The 24,613-nt window shown below is 36.7% G+C and overlaps 1 protein-coding gene across 5 annotated transcripts in view; it reads right to left on the bottom strand.

The window, feature by feature from the left end:
• CTDSPL2 (CTD small phosphatase like 2) overlaps window positions 1-24,613 on the bottom strand; it is a 75,753-nt gene that overhangs the window by 14,373 nt on the left and 36,767 nt on the right. For 4 of the 5 annotated variants that reach the window (XR_011569059.1, XM_070798037.1, XM_070798038.1 and 1 more), the window contains exons 3-8: window positions 18,361-18,499; window positions 16,640-16,789; window positions 12,509-12,724; window positions 9,166-9,244; window positions 8,768-8,879; window positions 6,583-6,669 (exon numbers count right to left, since the gene is read on the bottom strand). Coding sequence is in view for 4 of the 5 variants with exons in the window: in XM_070798037.1 (XP_070654138.1) it covers window positions 6,583-6,669; window positions 8,768-8,879; window positions 9,166-9,244; window positions 12,509-12,724; window positions 16,640-16,789; window positions 18,361-18,499 (783 nt within the window). In the remaining variant the exon portion in view is untranslated. The remainder of the gene's footprint in view (window positions 1-6,582; window positions 6,670-8,767; window positions 8,880-9,165; window positions 9,245-12,508; window positions 12,725-16,639; window positions 16,790-18,360; window positions 18,500-24,613) is intronic. The other variant, XM_070798040.1, reaches the window with a different exon arrangement.

The raw sequence follows: 24,613 nt of genomic DNA, 5'->3' as shown, positions 1-24,613 counted from the left end.
GAATGTTCTGTAACTGTGCATACAAGATGCTGCTGCTGCTGTTGCTGCTATGTCGCTTCAGTCGTGTCTGACTGTGCGACCCCATAGACGGCAGCCCACCAGGCTCCCCCGTCCCTGGGATTCTCCAGGCAAGAACACTGGAGAGGGTTGCCATTTCCTTCTCCAATGCAGGAAAGTGAAAAGTGAAAGTGAAGTTGCTCAGTCATGACCCCATGGACTGCAGCCCACCAGGCTCCTCCGTCCATGGGATTTTCCAGGCAAGAGTACTGGAGTGGGGTGCCACTGCCTTCTCTGAAGACGATGCTAATAGGTTATAAATGGTTAACAGAAATAGATTTAATAAAAAGTCATTAAAATAGCTATCCAGTCACAAATTGACTATATTTTGTGAAAGTCTATCTAAACTCAAATTTATGTCTACGTGTGCAATGTCAGTTATATATACTGATTTCTGTAACTAAACTATTATCTTAGTTATCTAGGTGACTTTATGAGCATGACCAAAAAAAGCAAGGGGACACCCAACAATCTCAATTTGCAGGCAAAACTGGAAAAAAAATTCTTACATGTAGATCTTTTTAGGCAAAATACTTCTAGTTTTAAGCACAGATAATATGACCCTAATATATTTTGAAAAAAAGTATCTTTTAATATTTTTTCCATGAAATCCTTTGAACTTATTGCTACACTGTTGCAGGAAGGAAAAGAAAAGATCAAATTCGGTGGTATTCACCCACTTAAGAGTATGGCACCTTTAAATAAAAAGATGGTTGGTGGATGCTACTTATTTAAACAACAGAAAACCAAGAACACTGAAGAAGGTCGAGTTCAGCACACATACACCAATGTATACCACAGGGATATAAGAGGCTCTGCCAATTTTTTCAAACCTTCTGTACACCTCAGTTTCTTCATCTATAAAATCGGTATAATAACAGTACCTACATAAGGTTACTGTAGTAAATAAGTTAATACATATAAAGCACCTAGAACACTACCAGCACATCAAGACCCTCGATAGGAATTATTACTATCCATGTGATTATTTAAGTTATCAGCCATAAGGAGAACACCTGGAAAGAGCAGGATTTTATGGGGGTAGGACCGGGCAACCACACTCAAAGAGAAAGCTCTATCTTCACTTGTAGAAGAAGTAAAGTAAGTCAACGGATTACTAATTATTTAACTTGGTTAACATTGTCTTTGCATCAATACCAGATCATAGAGACAAAACCCAAATCTTTCCCATAGAAAGAGGGTTGCTCAGATACACCCTGTGCAGGAGGCCTCAACTTCATAATCCATAGGTGATTTAAAAGTCATCTTTTGCTTCACACAGTTTCAATAAAAGGCAGACTGCTGCTGGGGATAGTATCTGCAGGTGGATCAATCTGAGAATGAATAGGTAAATACTGAAACATCATAACCAACACAAATGAAACTCTCAAACTAAAACCTTCTGTAAAATCTTACACTGTATTAAATAGAAATAAATTTGAAAAGATATTTTCTTATGGAGTCCAAACGGGATAAAATGTTTCATGTATTCATACAGAAGGTATATTAAAAATTAGCAATGAAGCATACTTTTCAAGTCATGGCCATTTACACACACACACACACACACACAAGTCATGGCCATTTACATACACACACACACACACACACACACACAATTTTTCAATTTGAGTATGTATGTACACATATGTGTGTATGTATATATATATATATATATAAGGTTTAATGTGTTTCTTAAAATCAAGTTTACTGACTTTAAAAGCAAAAAAAAAAAAAAAAACCCAAAAGCCCACATAGCCTTCAAAACCAAATTCTAAATTCTTAAGTCTCCAATTTAATATGTTTAATAGTCAACTGTCACCTCTCCTAAACCTGCAAAATATTTTCAGCTACTGAACAAGAATTTTCTGTGTATTTTTAAATGAACTACTTCTAATTTTAAGATACATTTATAAAGAATACAAAAGCCATGATGAAAAAATTAGTACCAATGACTGACTATACTTACTAATAAGGATGGAAAAATTATTTTAAATGCTGACTTACAACTCATTATCAAAAATATTATTCCCTATCAGATATAAAATATTACTTTCATCCTCAATACTGTGTCCATGGTCCCGGATGTTTTAAGGAACAAGTATACATACTACTTTTAGATAATAAAATTATGCTTTATGAATGTCAAAACAAAATGCCTCCTGTTTAGTATCAATTTAAGTCAGAGCATGAGGGGAGGAAAAGTTTGATTAAGTATCTACTAACAGAACTCTTCATTTAAATAATTGCTTTTTTTCTTCATCAAGCAAAAATGCTGACTTTTCTAGGAAAGATTGCAGAAAAGAGATAGATGCCACCGACCTTCTACTTCTATTTTTCTGTAGTATAAAATATTTGAAATCCTTACAAAAATTATCCTAGGCTGTAAGCCTCCCAGAAAACAAACTACAATAAAGAGGAAGAGGCTGAGCTTTGCTAAACATGGGGTTTCCCACCCACCTTTCCCCCCAACGCTTCCCATAAAAGCAACCTCTACTATTAAAACAAAGCATACTTTAGCAAGTAGCTCCCTATAGGATCCTATCTCTCCTTGAGTGCTTACCACAATCTGATTTCTGGACAGCTGACCCAAAGTTTGTTGATTTTACTGATCTTCAGAAAGCCACTGACTGGCTAAAGTCTTATTGGTGAACAGAGTCAAAAATCAGATGCCCCTGCCATACTTTACAGAATGAGGAGTTGGACAACACAGTTACGTTTGGTGGCACTGTGGTGAAACATATGAGGCATCTTCTTTTTGTCTTCAATTAGCCACGTTTGGGCTGGGTAGCTCTATTACATCTTCAAAAAACTGAGCTCCAGTTCTTGATGGAGACAGAGGAAGGTCATTGAGGAGGTGGTTCAGCTCAAGAGCTAAGTGAAAAATCTGTCTTTTGATTCAGTCCTGCTTGTGGATAGAAGTCATCTTCTGGATGGAAGAGGGAGTGAGATGACCTAGAGTCTTGAATTGGTGGATCTGCAGGAACAGAAACTAAATACAGTGGAGACCTCTTAACTGAGTAACACCACGAGACGGATTTCCTGACAATGTGTCAATATAAGCTAAATATAAAAATGAAAACATGTGCATTGGAACTGATCATGCACTTGGTTTTCCAGATAGCAAATGCATTTGTACCATTCTATGAATAAATATGTTTTCCAGTATCTAACTGTAAAACAATTCATGGAAAAACTATCAATTAAGGGAAAAGAAAAAATACATTCAAACAAAAAAATCTATCAACTTTGCCTTAGTGAATGCCACACCCTCATTTTAAACACTCAGTTACTCTTTCAAATGACTTTTTCACAAACTATAATCTGTCTAATCTATATAGTGTCAGTGGTAACATATATCAAAATTTTCATTTGAGTTGGATCTTTTAGGTTTATCCCCTAGAGAAATGGAAATTCAAATACACTCCAGGTACTAAATTGAGGCTTGAATAATCTAAGTCTTCATTGTTCTAAGTCTTGCATTAACTAAGCTGATCCCTACTTATCAATCAAAAGAAGCAAGGCAATCTTTAAACATTGAGTAGTGACCACCTTAAAATTTCCCTCAAACTTTCATCTGCAAAAACCTTAGAAAGCCTGTCATCAGGGTATAGTGGATCTAATTCTAAATCTCTCTATATATTAACAAGAATTTTGATGAACATCTGATTACTTACTTCCATTTAGAATTTGAATATATAAATTTACTGCATATACTCTCATAATTATTAGACCAAGGGTCAGCAAACTATGGCCTTTGAGCCAAATCCAGATCATCACTTATTTTTGTTAAGTAAAGTTTTACTGGAATGCAGTCAGGCTTATTCATTATGCGCCATCTATGACCACCTTCATGCTACAATGGCAGAAAAAGCAGTTGTGACACAGACTGCAAACCTAAAATAGCAACAACTGGCCCTTTATAGGAAAAAGTTTGCCAACTCCTGATACAGACAATTATTAAAACATACAGAAGACAAATTACATTTTAAATTGTTCTGAAAGAGAACAGCAAACAGAATTAAAATTAGATACAGTTCTACCTCAACAAACTTACCATAAAAAGAAAGCAAAAGTAACAGAAGTCCCAAGAGGACACTTTATCTGGCTTTGATTCAGATGAAGAATTCTGATCCTATCTTAACATTACCATTTTATTTTAAAGCATATATATGTAAATGCTATGGAACTGACATATCCAAGAGTATACAGATAAATGCCATTAAACTGTTCCCTTAAAAATGGTTAATTTTATGTTGTGAATTTAAATCTCAACCAATTATTTTTTAAGAGTATATACAGTCTTTTACAGATGTCTCCCTTTAAGCGGGCCACATTACACTGCAGTTGTTAAACATGTAAGTTCCATCTTACCTAATACTGTGGTTTCTCCAAAATCTCTTAGATCATCCCAGACCCTTGTGTATATGTCTTCTTTGCCAGTAGATGGAGACAACACCACTGAAAGTTTAAAAGACATCATTCCCTGTTTAAAGGGAGCTTGCTGGTCTGAAAACTGGGGGAACCCTAACCCAAGATTTCCACAAAGTTATTTTTAAAACGTAGACAGAATGGCTATGCCAACACCAGAAACCTAATATAACTATGGACATCCTCAACAACTTACTGAAAGGGAACTAAATTCTGTACATGATGTAGTAACTAAATCATATTAAAATGCAGTCATCTCTGTAACTTAGATTCAAACTTCCTGCTCATTTTTCCTGACTTAGGCTAGACCATTTAGTTTTCCTGTTTCAGAAAGCAGAACTCAGGTATATAAGAAGGAGTTCTTTGAATTCCACAGAGGTAGATGCAGTACATATGAAGATTATTTTTAAAGTATTATATGCACTGCTAAAAGCCTTTTATTCAAAATAAGACAACTATCCGGATCCACATGAAATAATAAGGATTTTACATAGAAGAGAACTAAAGAAGAAATGGTGAAAGCAGTAAGAAAAAAATTCAACTTTATGGTCACACTGAAAAGAAACCCTCGTGAAAGAAAAATCAAACTTATCCACTCTTCAAGTTTTTTATTTCACTACTAAAAATTATGCAAACAGACAAACCAACTGTAAGAAATAAATTTCAAATCTGGAAAGCTTAAGAAATCACATCAAAATAATTTGTATTTTTCAGTAATAGCTTTCTTTTCCAAACTCAAAGATTGAAAGCCATTGTTTTTAAGGGCAATTTTGAACATAAAAACAAGGTTATCAAGCTAAAAACAGAGAACATAATGCTATACTATTTATATTTGCCACAAGATTCCTGTCTTTGAAGTACACTAAACAAGAACAACCTATTTGGCAGAAAATGTCTTAAGAAAAAGATTTACCTTAAATAACATCCAGTTATTAAAAATCTTAAAATTCCTTATTTTTATGTATACTTTGTTCATCCTCTGATCATATATCAGAACTAAAATCAGTTTACATAAAAGGGAAATAAATACAATCCAGGTATTACCATACCTACAATTCCTCTCTAGGTTAAACTAGAACTGACAATAACCGCTTAAATAAATCCTCTTATGACTAACTGTAAAGTAGATCCTGAACCACAAACTAACTCTAAAATCTTATGATTCCTAAGATCTAATAACTATCACGTGCCAAGAACTCTACAACAATATCCCGCCTATTAAGAGCACATAAGCAACCGTAAGCACCTCCTCACCGCTCCTTGTAAACGTGCTGTGACTTCACTCAGTTAGCCCTTGGGTGGGCTTCTATCTGACAGACAACAAGGTTCTGGACCCTCTGCCAACCTTTCAAAAACTGGGATACAAGGCAATGCTGGTAACAACGCCCAGGACAGAAAGGTGCTTTGTAGTTTTCAAAATGTATTCACACATCTTAATTCAAATTTTATGATAGGAAAATCTCTAACAAAGTAAGAACTATGGTCAACAGGTAATTCGCAGTGATATTTGTAACTGATATTTGTACTCTGCACTGTTTCCTGTCCATCGACACAAATGAGGGAGATACACTCTAATTTTTTAAAGTAAAAGCAGAGTAACTAGGAGTAACTGGAAGAGTGTCCTGGAATTCCAAATTAAAATAAACTAGATTTACTACACTGCAACCTACAGACCACATTACTACAAAAGGCAATAAAAATGACCAACAAGGAAGCTTTCTTCATATGAACTGCGTTTTGGAAAAACAACAATAATGTCAGATGTTAACCTTGCACAGTTCCTGGAGCCCTAAGGTGTCAGTGTTCCTGCCTCCACCTGCTGGCAAACAGGTTATGAAACTAGTAGAAATCAATGGGGTAGAAAAAGTTCACATTTTTCTGGTAACAATGTTTAAATGTAGTCCTTTAGCACCATGCTACCTTGTGTTACTAAATCATTAAAATAGAGATGAAATCCATTGGGAATAAACACTTTAAACTTTAGCAAAAAAAAAAAAAAAAAAAATATATATATATATATATATATATTTACAAAGGATTTCTTGATTCAGAATATCTAACAGGCCAAAATTCAAGTTAAAAAGTTTTAATTACCTGATAAATGACATCTTGGAAAAGGACTGGAAAAGTAAGTGCTGCATCTTCTAGCTCATTTAAACTACAGTGTACTAGTGTTTCATCCTTAAAATAAAAAGCACATATTGAATGAACTAAGATACTGAGATATTTCAAATGATAATTGTATGTATTCATGATCACCAAGAACATTTATTAAAGCATCCTTTAATACATGACTTTCATGTTTATAACACCTTCCTGTGCGTGCATGGCACAGTAGTCAGGGGCTGGGTTTTCTAAGCCACTGGTTCTCCGGTGGTGGCCACTAGGACAGCATGTGGCATCGGTGTTATCTGGGGACCGCCAATGAGAAATGAAAGATCCCCAGCTCTTCTGATAACTCAAATTCAGCAAGGAGCAGAGAGCGGAGCTCAGCAGTCTGTGCTCCAGTAAATCTTTCAGGGGTTAGGGTGATAGGGCGAGTCTGAGAATCACTGTTCTCAGTCCTGCAATTGCCCACTTTCTGTTAAACCACATATGTACTTTCTTCTTCTTATTATTTTTACAACTCAGCAATAGAAGTTTAGCATCTAATTATTTAAAAATATATATCTATAGCTCCTTATCTGTAAACTAAATTAGCGGTTAATCAAGACTTCTCATCTTTGATTACCAAACCCTCTTTTCTCATTGTGAGGAAACGAAAGTGAGGATCATTCATCTAAGGTATGTGTAAATATCTGTATTTCTCAAATCCTGAAGGAAAAACAAGAGGGCTTCCACTTGCAGAAACTGACAACACTTTATGCTTAAAATGAATTAAAATGAAATACAAATGTTCACACCTTATGAATTCCATGTTTTATTAGCTGCAGTGTTTCTTTGAACCTAAAGTTAAACTCGGTGGAGGCAAAGAGCAAAAAATACTCTAGATATGCCTCATTTTCTTTTAATAGCATATTAGAATACACAAATTAAGATATTCTTAGTATCTTTTAAAAAGGTATTCTCTTTCCTATAATTGAATCATAACTAATTCTACTTCTTCATCTATAGCCTATCTAAATTTTGATCATTCTTCTTTATATACTTCTGTAAAATTACTCATTTATGCTCACCAATTCTTATCTTTCCTTCTCTTTTTACCCTTCATATTGGTTTAAAAATATTACGGCCAAGCTTGCTATCATGATATCAACTACTAACATAAAAATCTAGCAAAATCTTTTTCAGTTTCTCCACTAACTTGCATATCAAATCTTAATTACTCACACTCAGTTTCAATACTTTTCTTTCTTTTTTCCTACTTAATCCTCTAATACACATTAAATACTTAGGACTTCTGGATACCTAGCTTCTCTCTTTGGCTAGGCAAAGGCTAAGGTGCTGAACTCTCAGAACTGTCCATGTTAGTCAAGACTTAAAAGAATAACCTTTTCATAAGATAAGAAACAAATTAATGAGAACTAAACTACATCTCCAATTATAGGTTACTAGTAACAAAGACTAAATAGTAAAATGTTTTCCAACACTACTTAATGAATTGCTAATATCAAGAAATTGCTGGCAGATGTAAATAATGGTGACTATATATTAAATTTGGTTAGGAAAAGGTAAGAGATATTCAGTTTTCAAAGCTCTCTTGGTACCCTAAAATATAAATTTAAAATCACACCAAGAAAGCATACTAAAGGTCTTATTAGTCAACATTAAGAAGTCATGCTTTTGAGAGTCTATTAATAAAGTTATTGGTATGAGATAATATGCAAAAAAAAAAACAAAACAGGAAAAGGAGTATGGTCTTGCATAAGGTTAACTCATCAAGACCCAGGTCCTCAGAGGGACATGACTGTGGTCTCCCTAAACTGAAATCTAGGCATGAAATTATAATTAACTGGAAGATTAAAAAACAAAACAAAAGGTATAGGAGTGTTGGAAAAATAATTGAATTTAAATAGCAAAGTAGCAACAGTGTGGGGAGAGAAAAAAAGAAGCCTAATTTATTTTCAAAAGGTACTGGATACCAGTGCAATGGGAGGAGGCCCTGGCATTAGATGGCGCTTAAAGGAAAACCATTTCAGAGCACCTAAGACAAGCTACTACAGTCAATGTGTGTGTGAGGTGGCTCACTCTCTTGGATTCTTTTAGATATTTTGGCTAATATTTTTTAATAAGAATTTAACTCCTTTATTTTTCCTAACTCTAGAAACAATATACTTACCAAGTCTAAAACTAGGGAGAATTCTGGTGTGCTTCTTGTCTTCAATGGAAGAGCGGGCTTCCTATTTAGTTGTTCTTCTGTCAGTGGTGGAACATGTTTGATGAAATAATAGCTATAAATCAAATTTTAAGAAAATGTCAACATTTCTATTTTTTGTAAATATAAAACATCTTATTAAACTCAGCCCATCTTTAAGTTTTAATTAAATAATACATATTTAACCTAGTAAACCAAAATTATAAAACATGTAAGTAAAACTGAAAATTAGTATTTCAGTAACTCAGTAGAAGTATTAATACCTACAGGTAAGATGCTCCTTGCACTATACCATTCAGCCACCCCTGTACACATGTACTTTCTTTCCGTCCCAAGAGGAAAAGGAAAAAAAAAAAACTCACGGGTCAAATACTTCCCAGTCTTCTTCATAGGTGGCCTCTGCGTGGGCGGATGAATATCCACTATCTGGTGTTACTGGTGCTATTTAATAAAGAGAAAAACAAAATGATGCTTTTACTCAATGATTCCATGAAGTATACATATTTACTGCTTTTATTAAGATTGTCCTGAAGCCCTGTGCATTTTAGGTTAAAGATAAGACAGAAATAATTTGTAATTATTATTACAAACATACATTATTATTATTATACAATATACAATAATATATATTATATAAATATAATATACAAATAATATCTAATAAATTATAATTATTATTATGTAATCATTATTACAAATTATAACAAATTATTATTAATAATTTAAAAGTAACTTGATTAACACAGAGATCTAACTCTGGATCCAAAGGAAAAAAATACCATTACAGACAAAGTGGCAAGCTGTATCATGGCTAACAAAATTTAAATCCCTAACAACTAAGAGAAAATTTACTACTTATTATTAGGAAACTACATGCCACAAAATTTCCATTTCTAACTGAATGATGTTTGTATGTATAAGAAGAATTTCATGGTGCTCTTATAGCAGTAATACTTCACAAAGTACACTGTACATACAGGCAGTCAGTATATATGCTGGGATTTCCCTGGTGGTGCAGGGGTTAAGAATCTGCTTTTCAATGCAGGAAATACAGGTTCAATCCCTGGTCAGGGAACTAACATCTTGCAACTATTAAGCCTGTGTGCCGCAACTAAGAACTGACACAGCCAAAAATTAAACATTAATATGTGTATGTGTGTGCTGAAAAAAGACTCGAAGGTAGTTTCAACTTAAGATCCATGAACAGTCTTTAAAGAGGTCCACAAACTCCTAAAGATTTATACAGGATCTCAAGGGTTAGGAAACAATGCTCTACATAGAAATCAGCGCTTTAGATGACCCATTATTTTACTTCTCACTTACAAGTAATTTAAAAATAATCAAGGAAAAATTCTATAAAATGCAACCAATTGATAGAGCTTCAGAAATTACGTTGAGAATTTTCTAATATTTATAACTTAAATTCAATGAGAGGACAAAGATGACCTACAAGCTAAACAGGTAATGTCTCAAAGATGAAAGTTTAAGGTGGGCTAGAGACTGAGTGTTTTTGTTTCCCCAAAATTCATGTACTGAAATCTAATCCTCAAAGTGATGGTGTCTGGAGATGGAGTCTTTGGGAAGTCATTAGGTCATGAGAGTGGAGCCCTCATGGACGAGATCAATGACCTTAAAAAGAGACACCCCAAAGAGCTCACACAGCTTCTGGCAGATGAGGACACAGCAAGAAGACGGCTGTCTATGAACCAGAAAGCAGATCTTTACCAGACACTGAATCTGTTGGGGTTTTGGTCTTAGATTTCCTAAACTCCTGAACTATGAGATATATTTGTTGTTTATATGTCACCTAGTCTAATGGTAGTCTGTTATTACAATAGCCTGAAAGAACTAATGGGCCGCAACAGAAATTGCTGTGAGCTACCTACAGGGATGGAATGGTGGTGGTTGAGTCACTAAGTTGTGTCCGACTCTTGCGACCCCATAGACTGCATGTAGCCTGCTAGGCTCCTCTGTCCATGGGATTCTCCAGGCAAGAATAGTGGAGTGGTTGTCATTTCCTTCTCCAGGGGATCTTACCGACCTAGGAATTAACCTGGGTCGCCTGCATCACAGGCAGATTCTTAACCGACTGAGCTATGAGGGAAGCCCCAGGAATGGAATACTGGTGGATAATAGCCTTTCAGGACAAAAACTTTTTTTTTTTTTTTAAACTATTTTCATGTATTAATACCTTCTCAGAGTCAATACAGTGTGTATGCTCAATAAATGACAACAGATGTAAGGCAGAATTTTGTTCACCTCCAACAACTTTATGCCAGTTAATGGTTCATGAGCACAAAGGGACAAAAAGGAGAACACACCTTCTGCCACTTCACTGCTTCACGTCCTTATTACCCGCAGAAAAAGGGGGAGAGGGAGGATTCACAGTATTCAAACACCTCATGCTAAAGCATTTTTCACATTTCATCTCAGTCTCCAAAGCTCTAAATTATTATTGCCATTTTAAAGCTAATAAAACCACCTCAGAGAGCTCAGGTTATCTAAAGTCACACAGCTACGTAAACGGTGCAGCCAGCCTCCTTCCTTCTTGCCCTCTTTGGCGACCTTCCTGAAGCTGAGGGAAAGCCACGCTTCTGCCACTCATGCTCATCTTTTAAGGTCAGCAGGACTTTCACTTGTTTTCCTCTCCTAATCCTCCCAAAGGAACTGCAACATGCCACCTCCACATTTCGCTCATTTATTTGTAACAGCACTCATCACACTGTAGTAATTTTTGTGTATACCTGGCTCATCTATTAAATCATATACTCTTCAGGGTCAATGAGCATATCTTATTCATCTTTATAAACAGTGTCCATCACAAAAAGCAGGTGTTCAATTATACAAGTGTTAAAGGAACAAATAATGAATGGGAAATGGAGTAAATCTTACTATTCTCCACTAGAAACTAAAGTTTTAGAAATCCCTTTTGTCGCCATAGTTGTCAGAAAAAATAAGTACAAAGGTTAATAAAGAACCACAAAAACAGAAAAATGTCAAACAAAAAGTCAAGAGCCTTGGCTTCAGTCTGTATCTTATCATTCACAAGCCTGTAACACGGGGGAAAGCAATCAGCATTAAATGACGGGTCAACATTAAGGTCATCTACAAGTCTTATCCACCCAGGAATAAATTATGTGCATAATTCATGCTGATTTGCTTGTTAAGTTCAGTATTACTCTTAAGTTAGGTAATATATGCTGACCCCACATGGTTCTATATTTCCAACTGGCTCAGGGACCTACCAGTTATGGTAGGCCTTTCAAGGGATCCAGACTGGGCTGCAAAGTCTGTATACAGAAAGACCCGAGAACAGAAGTTTCTTCTTTGGGGATGTTATCCATATATGAAACAAATCTGAAGGTATGAGATTACCTCTACACAGGAACTTCAGATCTTAAGTAAAACTCATGCATTTCTAATAAATATGTTCATAAATGTAAGCATATTATTTTGTTAGCTGTGTTAGATTTAGATTGGTACAAATAATTAAACTGTAAGTGACTAAAATGGTAAAATAACCTTTAAAAAATTCAATTTCAAAATGACTAGATTTGGGAGGAAACGCTTTATTTCCAATTTTAATTTTATTAATTTCAAGGAAGAAAAATTTATGCATTTAATCTGCCTATTTAAGAAAAATATGAAGTACTGCATTTTTACAAACTATTTATGAAAATGTATAAGAAAAAAAATATTTTTCACCTGTAAGGGGTGGTATATCACGATTAACTGTTTCCTCTGCTTCTTCTAAACCATTATTTATTGATGGCCTCACTTGAACCGCTTGATTTGAGTAAGCTGCTCCATTAGCTGATGTAGTAGTACTGGTAGTGATCTCATCCACCTGTTCCATATCAAGCTGCTTTACTATCTCCTCAGCTTCCACAGCCTGTCCTGGGGAATCGGATCCTGATGTTCCTGAAATTATGATTCAGTGTACATTAATCATTACTTAACAGCTCATAGTGGGAGAGGAAAGACAGAGACAAATTTAAAATGAGTAATAAATAAGCTTTAGAGACAAATGCACAGTATAGTGAATATAGACAACACTACTGAAATCATCAAACCTGCTAAGAGATTAGAAGTCAATTAATCCAACCACTAAAAAAAATAATTATATAATATAATAGCACATGCTAATCATCACTATGATGATCACAGTTCAGTTCAGTTGCTCAGTCGTGTCCGACTCTTTGTGACCCCATGAACCACAGCACGCCAGGCCTCCCTGTCCATCACCAGCTCCTGGAGTTTACCCAAACTCATGTCCATCGAGTCGGTGATGCCATCCAACCATCTCATTCTCTGTCGTCCCCTTCTCCTCCTGCCCTCAATCTTTCTCAGCATCAGGGTCTTTCCCAATGAGTCAACTCTTCACATCAGGTGGCCAAAGTACTGGAGTTTCAGCTTCAACATCAGTCCTTCCAATGAACAGCCAGGACTGGTCTCCTTTAGGATGGACTGGTTGGATCTCCTTGCAGTCCAAGGGACTCTCAAGTCTCCAACACCACAGTTCAAAAGCATCAATTCTTCGTCGCTCAGCTTTATGGTCCAACTCTCACATCCATACATGACTACTGGAAAAACCATAGCCTTGACTAGATGGATCTTTATCAGCAAAGTAATATCTCTGCCTTTTAATATGCTATCTAAGGTTAGTCATAGCTTTTCTTCCAAGGAGCAAGCGTCTTTTAATTTTATGGCTACAGTCACCATCTGCAGTGATTTGGGAGCCCCCCAAAATAAAGTCTCTCACTGTTTCCATTGTTTCCCCATCTATTTGCCATGAAGTGATGGGACTGGATGCCATGATCTTAGTTTTCTGAATGTTGAGTTTTAAGCTAGCTGATTGTGTAATCAGCTGATGATCACAGGACAATATATAAATTGTAAGATCAACACATTGTACAACTTGAAATTTTCACAATGTTTTATGTCAGATATATTTAATAAAAATAAAAATTCATCAATATTTAGAAAAACTAACTGGAACAGAAACAAAGCCAAGGACACCATTATTCAGTGAGTCTTCACTGGACATTTCAAACAATAAGGAATAAAGACTATTATAAGCTAGAGTGGTATTTGTGAACGGTTTTTCTTAAGAGTAGCTTAAGCTATTTCAAATAGCTTAGAAATACCCATGTATAGTTAAATGAGTCAATTCAGAACTTTAAAATATTTTATTGACATAATTAACTTTATATAATGAAATGTGATTACCAACTGAGCATTAGCTAAAACCTCTATCCTGCCACATAATTATTTCTTTTTTGTGGTGAGAACATTTACGATCTAGTCTCTTAGCAACTTTGAAGTATCAATATATACTGTTGACTTCTGAACAACACGGGGGCTGGAGGCACTGAACCCCATGCAGTCAGAAACCTGAGAATAATTTTACAGTGAGCCCTGTGCATCCACAGTTCCAAATCCTCAGGTTCAACCAACCAGACTGTGTACTACTGTAGTATTTATATTGAAAACAATCCTTGTATAAGTGGACCTATACAGTTCAAACCCATGTTGTTCAAGGGTCAAGTGTAATACAGTATTGCTGACCACAGAACTTCTTTTCATTAAAGTAAGTGTTGTTTATTAAGGGCCTACTACATGTTGGGCAATACACACATACACACTTTTCCACTATCCTCAAACAGCTTCTGATTTTTTAAAACTAGAGATAGTTCTCTAAAAATGAGTCAACTGTTTCCGTAACCATAAGAAGCTTTTTATTCCAAGGTACAGGAACAATTTCTCAACAAGATTCCACCTCGTTAACAAAGAAGTCAATTTCCTCGTTACATTCATCCATCACTGAGATGAACCTGCTGCCCAGTCTTTCTCCCACTATGGACTGACCAACCCCAACTCTCCATTTCTTTCTGGAATCCTCCAAATATCATTTTCAACAACAAAATGAACCTCCAGTAACTCTCAACTTTCTCAAAGAATATTCTTTCTCCCTCCACTGCCTTAATTTTAACCTCTTTCAAAAAAAAAGTCTCTCTTCCTATTACCCTTCCCTGAAAGCTGTGTGCTGTCTCATACTTGTTACTCAATCAGAATTCATCTACCTCCATTGCTGCTGCCAGATCACTGGTTTTTCCCTAATGTGTAAAAATGTTTGCTCCTCTGAGACTGATGTCACCTGACTACCCAATTCTTCTCTTATCCCCGGTGCTGTCACCTACCACCTACTGCCAGCATCCTCTTAATCACAGAGCAATCTAACACCTAGCTACAAGTTTACTGCTCTATTAAATACCTATAGAGTTGTTGTTATAGGAGATGTCAGCGACTCATCCAATAACCAACCTCAAAGGTCTTGCCCTCTTCGGCTCTATCTACCCTTGTGATGCTCTTTAGTAGTTACTACCATGGCCACAGCCTGGACACTATCACTGAGAAACCATTCCCCTCTGAAACCTAAAATTCAAATAATTAATCTCCTACAACAACCTCCTAATCTTCTAATTAGCGTCTCTCTCATGTATTTCTATTACATGTGATCTTCATGTCTGATAAAAACCAGTCTCTTTATCCAAACGCACCTCTCAGTGGCTTCCTCCCCACCTGCCTCACCTAGTTAGCCTTCATGCTGCATCATTTAAACCACTCTCATGCCAGCAGCCTCTGTCCTTGCTTCCTTGTCTTTCCACTGTCATTCACCATAGAAATCCCTCTTCAGTCAATCTGACAGATTTCTCAGGCACTAGACCCAGCCTGGGATAGGCAACAATACAATTATAAATAAATTTTGAAAAGAAATGTCTAGGGTATATTGGGTTAAATTTAAAGGTAGGGTTTTTTGGGGGGTGGTTTTTTTCTTTTGGCTGCACCGTGAGGTATGTGGAATTTTAGTTTCCCAACCAGAGATCAAACCCATGTCCTCTGCTTCAGAAGCATAGAATCATACCACTGGACTGCCAGGGAAGTCCCTAAATGTAGTTTTTTGTTTTGTTTCTAGTCTAAGACTTCACAGTCCTTTAACGTGCTAATACATTTTTATGCCCGTACAGTATCTTGATTTTATAGTGTACACTGTGCCTTTTAAAAACTGCTTTATCATCCAGAAACATAATTCAAATTAGAATTTAAATAATCAGGCAACAAGTATTTAATGGCTATTTCCCATGAGCCGAATAATACATCAAACAACATGGTAGATGCAAAAATAAAGACACTACCTCTTACCCTCAAATAATTTCATGTATGAAATTAAATACTAATATTAGAAAAGATAGGACATCAGAAAATATTTGAAAAATATGTTGAGAAGGCCATTTTTTTGCCAAGGCATTATACAATAGAAATCTTAAATTCATTTGAATTAGGGTAGTTTTACTGTTTGTCTAAACTGAGGATTCTTAGAGGTGGGAAAAAAACCAAGCAAAGGATAATAAAAATAAATTGTATTACAAAAAATAACCTGGTCTCAATGCACTTAAAATATTCAACAAATTCTACTTTACTGATCTCTAGAATACAGAAAATGCTTCTCAGTTCTCTCCTGTACACACTCTAAAGATGTAAAAGTCATTCCAACACATAAAAAATAATACTTTCCATTCAGCCCTAAGTTTATCATCTAGCTTTTCAGCTAGTTAAAGCAGAGCTCATTAACTTACACAAAATTAAACATAACCTACATTTATTTCAGTCACTACAAAAAATAAAGTACATTTTAGAAACTCTGTATTTTTAATGAAGCTGAAAACAAACATAAGATGCTAACAAAAATATGCCAAAAAAAAAAAAAAATAGACCTTTTAAAAAACCAGGAAAACAATTTTTAAGCCCAAATTATGGTTAATGATTTATATTTACCATTTTTATTTGCTGGTGAAAAAAAGTTGAAGACAGGAGAAAATATGGTCCCCAACAATGTAGTCCTTGGAGGACTGCCAGAGGAAGGGTTATCTTCCAATTTTCCATTTTGTTTTACATGTTGGTTTGTCATTTCATAACTACCAGCTTCTAAGAAAGAAACAAAAGAAAAAAGTTGCAATCTAGAAAACATAACTTTCACAAATGTGTTCTAAACCATTAAGAAACTTTTTCCCTCAAAATAATGAAAATTGATTAACATTAATTTTTAAAACCTTATTGTTTAAAGAAATCTTGAGTTAAGTCACTTGCAAATCAAATGATCTTTATAATAAGTTTATTTATAATGCTTTGTAAATGCTAAATTTACTGAGTTTTTACAAAGCAGATTTATATCTGGAATTATATAGTCTGGAAGTCTTAAATTCAACATTGTTTAAAAGAAAATGAAATAAACTCTTTGTAAGTAAAGCAAGCAAGTTACACTATGAAAAACATAAATGTAAGATTCTGCCTTGGCTTATTTACATTTTGGGATGCTGTCTACTTCACAAAATTTACCCTCTATGTCTAACAAATAACAGCTAAAAAATAGAGGCAACCAGTTTTACTGAAAAAGACTACACATACAGCAGTGTCAAATGTTACTTATGGATACTGCAGCACCATTTCAGAGTACTTAGGAAGAACAGCCAGTGTTTTCCCTAAGTTTCTTATAAATAAAAAATTTAATGGGTTTTGGGAAAACGTAAGTTGGAAATGTTTAAATAAATCATCCTCAACCCTCCACAACTTTACCACATTTCTTTTCTTCTTTCTTTGCTAGAGAACTGTTAACTTGTGTATCCCTTTTCTCCCTGATGGTCAATTCTAGAGATAAATCACTGCATTAAGAGGAAAGAAGTTGAGAAAAAAAAATCATAAAAAAACGAGGAAAGAGACTGAGGAATTATTACTACTGTTGTGTTTAAAATTGCATTGGTTAAAAGGCAGCACTCCATGCTCTAAAGTGCTATTCACGCTTTCTCTGCTTGTCCATCTTGTTCCACTCCTTTTTGATGCTGAGGAGCTTGTCAGCTCCTCAAAGGTACTGACCTAGAAGAGGGTTTATAAACAGTAACACTACTGGCTCTGGGCTGGGTAATTCTGTGTTATGGGATGTCCTGTGCACTGCATGATGTTTAACAGTATCCTGACCTTTACCTGCTAGATGCAAGAAGCAACCTCTCCACAGGCTGCGGCAAACCAAAAGGCCTCCAGACACTGAAAAATGTCCATTGGCGAACAGAGACACCCCTACTTGAGAAACACTGACCTGAGAGCTCCAAGCCGCCTCTGAGCTTTAAAATTTCATAATCCAGAAACAAATTCTTTATACACATTTCAAAAAATTTATTATATCATTCATAACATATTATATATAACATATATTATTCATATATATTATTATTCATAATAAAAATTATTACTGCTTTAAGAAATTTCATATATATTTTCCTGCCAAACAGTATAAAGCTAGTTGCTCTGCCTTTAACTGTCACTTTAGCTCATCAAAGCAGATGTATACATTAGGAAGGTAAATTTCTATTTACTTCATGCTATTCATACTTAATACAAAGATTATAAAAAGGCAGAAATGGCTCAAAGTAGATTTTTTTAAAACAGAGAAAAAACATATCAAGTGATCTCTGCTTAAAAGCAACAGGTAAACATTAACAAACCTCCATTTACTTGACTTTTCCGTCTTACTCGAGATATCTGTTTGTTAGGCTTTTCTCCTGCTCTTGGTGTTGATGTGATCAAATTATTATCTATATCACGTTCAATTCTACTCCGTTTTGAAGGATTTTCTCTCTCTTCCTTAAGATATAAGAGGAAAAAACATGCATTGAACAGAGTCATTCTGCTGAATAAGTCACATTTTTGGGGGCCACTCTATGCAACTTACTGGATCTTAGTTCCCCAATCAGGAACTGAACCTAGGCCACAGTGATGCAAGCGCCAAGTCCTAACCACTGGGCCACCAGGGAATTCTCTACATGTCACACACTTTTAAAATGATAAAATGTGTTCACTACATTATTTACAACAGCCAATGTTATCTGTTATCAACTGATGGACACTTAGGTTGTGTCCATATCTTGGCTATTAGAGATAATGCAGTGAATATAGATGCATGTACACAAACAACGGATTATTCAGCCATAAAAAACTGAACTCCTGTCACTAGTGACAACATGGATGAACCTAACAGGCATTTCATTAAGTAAAAAAAGTCAGACAGAGAAAGACTTATACCATATGATCTCACTTACATGTGGAATTAAAAACCAAGAACAAATGAAAAACACCAAGCTCACAGAGGGCAGACTGGTGGTTGCCAGAGGCAGGGGGATGGGGATGAAGGAAGTGGATGACAAGTATCATCAAAGGGTACAGAGGGTGATAAAATACTGCGAGTCACCGTGACACAGCGCACAGCATGGCGACCACGCGTGCACACTGCACTGCACACGTGAAAGCTGCCGTTACAACACCATGGTGTAAAGTTAAAAAATAAGATAAAATAAATTAAAAAAAAAAGAGTAAAGCTTCAAAGTTTTGATCACAAGAAAAATTCTGTAACCAAGAATGGTGACAGATATTAATTCGACTTATTGTGGTGATCATTTTGCAATATATAAAAATACTGAGTCAGGCTATATGCCTGAAACTAATATATGTCACTTCTCTCAGATTTTTAAGAAGATAAAATATGTTGTAAAAGCTTTATTCTCTTTTCTTCGTATCAAGGAGAAACAAACAGAAATATCTAACAACAGAAGAAAACAGAAAAAAATCTGACAAGAGTCATGAAAGTATTCATTAATGTCATTATACTACACAAACACCTCACAATTACTCACAAGAACAGGGGTCATTTCCTCGAGTGAACCCCACGGGAATCTGCTGGCATATTACATATAACCAAAAATGACATAAAAATAACAGGGCTTGTCCACCGCTATCCATCTAATGCCAACCTCAATCTTCAAAAGGTCCCAATCAACACTAAGGAGTCTATTCTTTAACAAAGTTCTCTATTAGTTTCCTTATGTGGGGGGCAAATCTACATTACCAGTTTACACTATTTTGTAATACAGAGTTACGATCAGATCAGTCGCTCAGTCGTGTCCGACTCTTTGGGACCCCATGAATCGCAGCACGCCAGGCCTCCCAGAGTTCACTCAGACTCACGTCCATCGAGTCAGTGATGCCATCCAGCCATATCTCACCCTCTGTCGTCCCCTTCTCCTCCTGCCCCCAATCCCCCCCAGCATCAGAGTCTTTTCCAATGAGTCAACTCTTCGCATGAGGTGGCCAAAGTACTGGAGTTTCAGCTTTAGCATCAGTCCTTCCAAAGAAATCCAAGGGCTGATCTCCTTCAGAATGGACTGGTTGGATCTCCTTGCAGTCCAAGGGACTCTCAAGAGTCTTCTCCACAGAGTTATGATAGTTTGACTTAAAGATTTTCTGACTTTTACAAGTCAGAATGTGAAAGCAACTGTGCTTTGGAGTCTGTTTTTTCCCCCGGAGTCTGTTTTGGAGTCTGTTTTTTCCCCTGACCAGCAACATGCAGGCACTCCGCTCTCATGTGATGCTGGGCTATAGCCAGCCACTTGATCACGATCACTCACAACATTCTGTATCCATACAGCCATTTTCACTTTCAGTACAGTATTCAGTAAGTCAAATAAGATATTCAACACTTAAAAAGTGTTACAAGCATGTTAAAGGTAGGCTAGGATAAGCTATGATGTCAGGCAGCTGCTGCTAAGTCGCTTCAGTCGTGTCCGACTCTGTGCAACCCCACAGACATCAGCCCACCAGGCTCCCCTGTCCCTGGGATTCTCCAGGCAAGAACACTGGAGTGGGTTGCCATTTCCTTCTCCAATGCATGAAGGTGAAAAGTGAAAGTGAAGTCACTCAGTCGTGTCCGACTCTTAGCAACCCCATGGACTGCAGCCTACCTGGCTCCTCCGTCCATGGATTTTCCAGGCAAGAACACTGGAGTGGGTGCCATCGCCTTCTCCGGATGTCAGGTAGGTTAAGTGTACTAAGTGCGTTTTCAGCTTACATTTTCAATTTACAATGGGTTTATCAGGACATAACCCGACCATAAATTAAGGAAGATCTGTATTACCAACTAAAATAGTATACTCCATGCAATAACCTGAATTTTTTCCATCTGTACCTCCATTTTTTTGTCATTACTACAATTCTTCCAGTCATCTCCTACATGAGCAATTTTCTTACATTACTGTAATACTGGCCTATAATTTCTTGCTGTTTCAATGAAAGTACCTGAAATCTTCTGTTAAGGATTAGATTTTTCCACAGCAAATAATAATATACTATTGTGCATTTTCTAAAAGTTGAATATTATTTTACTGTCTCCGAAACAAACTTTGGTATTGCAAATAGCCAAAATTACAATTCCACAATTCCCTATCTGGATCAAAATGAAAAAAGATAATACTGCAAATATCACTCAATATAGAATTTTACTTTTCTCACCAGTTTCTCTAATTTTAGGTAAGTTCACCAAGACAATCTCCTTAGCACAAAATACTGTGTCAGTGACCCACAATGTAATTCCTCTACTGTTTACTATTCCCCTGCACTTAAAAATGACGACCAGGAAGCCTCGAATCCGAAACACTGGGTCTTCATTACAGAGGGGCTCTTATCATAAAGTCCTCAAGAACAGAAATAATGCTGCAAAGCCTTATTACACTTACTACTCTAAGCTCCAGCATTTTCTTGAAGAAGTCTCTTAGTACATCTGCTATAATGTAAATACATACATGCATTCCTGGAAAATTTTCACTCTGCAACCCTGAAAATAACAAGGTTTATGGGGAAAAATGGGTCCACGAGGGTAGAGAAGGGTACATGGGAGGCAGATCAGCCAAAGCCCCTGTAAATCTGTAACCACAGCACTAAGAAAACCAATGATGGGGACTTCCAGAAATGACCTGCACGCCCCAGGTGAGCAGCTAAGAGCAGCTAAAATGCTACCTCAGAGTTTAATAAAAGGGATTTAAAACAGAAGTAAAAACAAAGGTTTATGGGAGCTGAAAAGTGGAGCTTTAAGGCAGGAAGACTGCAAACACGGACACGAAAGGAAATGCAAACTGCCAGATGAGGACAGGAGTCCATGACAGACCAGGGGGCTACATCTCCAGGAGAGAGTCCCTGATACAGGTCACTAGTTTTAATTAAAAACTGTGTGTAGGATAAAATTCCACCACCATTATACAGGATTCCCTTGTCCAGTTTAGAAAAAATCATACATAAACCAAAACCCACTCATGTTATATTGAAACTATCTCCCTATTTAACAATATAAATCAACATTAACGTATAAGAGCTAACAGACATCCCCGGCAGCTCAGTGGTAAAGAATCCACCTGCAACGAAGGAGATGAGAGTTCGATCCCTGGGTCGGGAAGATCCCCTGGAGAAGGAAATGGCAACTCACTCCAGGATTCTTGCCTGGGAAATCCCACGGACAGAGGAGCCTGGTGGGCTACAGTCCATGGGGTTGCAAAAGAGCCGGACACGACTGAGTGACTAAACAACAGCACATAAGCTAACTGTTAGTGTGGAGGTACCACACACACAGCAGAAACAGCTATACTGTGGTCAGTTGAGAATACATTCAAATACTTCAGTTTACATCTCTAAAGAGAAATAGAAAACTATTAAGATCAGGGTTAAACTTCTGCAGTCACTGACAATAATATTCTATTCTTCAGAATAAAGCATTTAAATGTCTGATGAAGCTTCAATTCTGAAATTTGTCACCAAATCCTCATCTTTTTTAAACACTCATGTATATAATTTGGGGGCATTTTTGGATATAGGATGCGTTTTAGAAGAGGAACTAGGAAAAATAACATTTCTACATTACTGTACAGGTTATTTAAAAATTTTTTAATAACCCTATGATGTCTTTTCTGGAATCTTCATTTTTCAAAGCTGCCTCTAAGACATGCTTTTAAGGGGAAAGCTTGGGAAGGTAGCATTCTTAAATCTCTGAATCCCAAAGGAAATACAGAGAACTAAAGAAGCAACAAAAACCCAAGAGCACATTTATAACAAAACCAGGAAACAAGGTTTCTCCCCCAACTCCAAGCAGATGAGGACAAACCAACAGCTGTAATACTGAAGGAATCATCTTTATCAGTGCTGGAGAAAGCAAAGCAAAGCAACACAGAACGGGACCCATCTGAGGCCAGGAGAAGCCACCCCAAACTGCCAACACAGTAGGTATTCAGTGGAGAGCACGGCAGGCCAGTCTGACGACAGCAGATGAAACGGGGCAGAGGACACTGCTGCTCAATCCAATAGCAAAGGGATCCACAACTGAAATGGGAGCAGCGTAGCTCCTAGGAACTCTTGACACCGACCAACTACAGCTCTCTTCAGAACAGAGCTGCATATGAAGGGAAACTGCTAGGAATGGAATCGAAATTTCATTGCAAAAAAAGGCACAACAGAAAAGCAAAGAAAAGTTCCAGATAAACAATGAATAGGGATAAAGAAGGCTTCCTAGGTGGCTCAGTGGTAAAGACTCCACCTGCCAAGCAAGAGACTCAGGTTCAATCCCTGGGTCAGGAAGATCCCCTGGAAAAGGAAATGGCAACCCACTCCAGTATTCTTGCCTGGAGCATTCCATGGACAGAGGAGCCTGGCAGGCTACAGTCCATGGGGTTGCAAAAGAGTCAGACACAACTTATCAACTAAACAAAAATAAACAGGAATAAACATATAGCAAAACTCGAAACGCAATCATTGTATTTTTAACACTATTCAAAAACAACAAAATTGATTAGAAAAGATACCCCGAACCATACAATCTTCTAAAAATTTAGAAAAACTCATGTAAGAATGAGAGAAAAGAAAGCATAGATCTCAAATTCCACACAAAATCATTGTAATAAAATGTTGCTTAGTAGCTAAGTCTGTCCTTCTCTTTTGCAACTCCATGGACTGTAGCTGCCAGACTCCTCTGTCCATGGGATTTCCCAGGCAAGAATACTGGAGTGGGTTGCCATTTCCTTCTCCAGGGACCTTCCCAACCCAGGGATCCAACCTGTGTCTCCTGCATTTGCAGGCAGATTCTTTACCACTGAGGTACCTGGGAAGCCCATAATAAAACACAGGAGAAGTAAAAGAAAGCATCTCGGAAAAATATGCGTGAGAGAGCCTTCCCTGGCTGTCCAGTGGTTAAGATTGCATGTTTCCACTGTAAGGGGTGGGGGGCTGATCCCTGGTCAAGAAACTAAGAGCCCTGTGGTGCAAACTCCCCCCAAAATGCATTAAGAGAACAGATTAAAATTAGATCTTTATTTCAAAAAAGACAAATAACATTAAGAAAGGGATATGACACATACATCAGAGTTAGAAAAAACTCACTAATGAAAAGACAGAACAAAATAGAAATAAAAGAGAAAAATATTTTAGAAATAAAGACTAGGATAGACATAAAAGTTAGTAAATAGGATAGACTATGTGCCTTTATGAGAATTAGACGGTAAAATAGAGGGGAGGGGAGGTTAAGACATCAAAATGTAACAAATACTGAGGAAGATCCGACAGACAGAAAACAGTAAGTGGTCCCTGAGCAGGAAGCCAGAGCCAAGAACAAGGCGGAAGAATGAGCATCATGAAGTTTTCCTCAAATGAAACATCTGAAATTACATACTCAAAGAGTACACGGGCCTTTTTTTTTTTGGTCTGTGTGACTCAGCTTCACAGTCCTCGAAGTCCCCACCAGGGACTGAATCGGGCTCACGGCAGGGAGGGCTCAGTTCTCACCTAAGCACTGGGCTGCGGGGCTCTGAGAGTGCGCCGCTGGACCACAGCCGTAAACCCAGAAAATCGACAAGACAGGCCCTAAACTTACCACAAGTTAAAGAAAAAATC

The sequence above is a fragment of the Bos indicus genome, chromosome 10, assembly GCF_029378745.1.
Source record: "Bos indicus isolate NIAB-ARS_2022 breed Sahiwal x Tharparkar chromosome 10, NIAB-ARS_B.indTharparkar_mat_pri_1.0, whole genome shotgun sequence".
Lineage (NCBI taxonomy): Eukaryota > Metazoa > Chordata > Mammalia > Artiodactyla > Bovidae > Bos > Bos indicus.
Note: the sequence above shows the minus strand (reverse complement) of the source record. Positions and strands in the feature narration are given on the sequence as shown.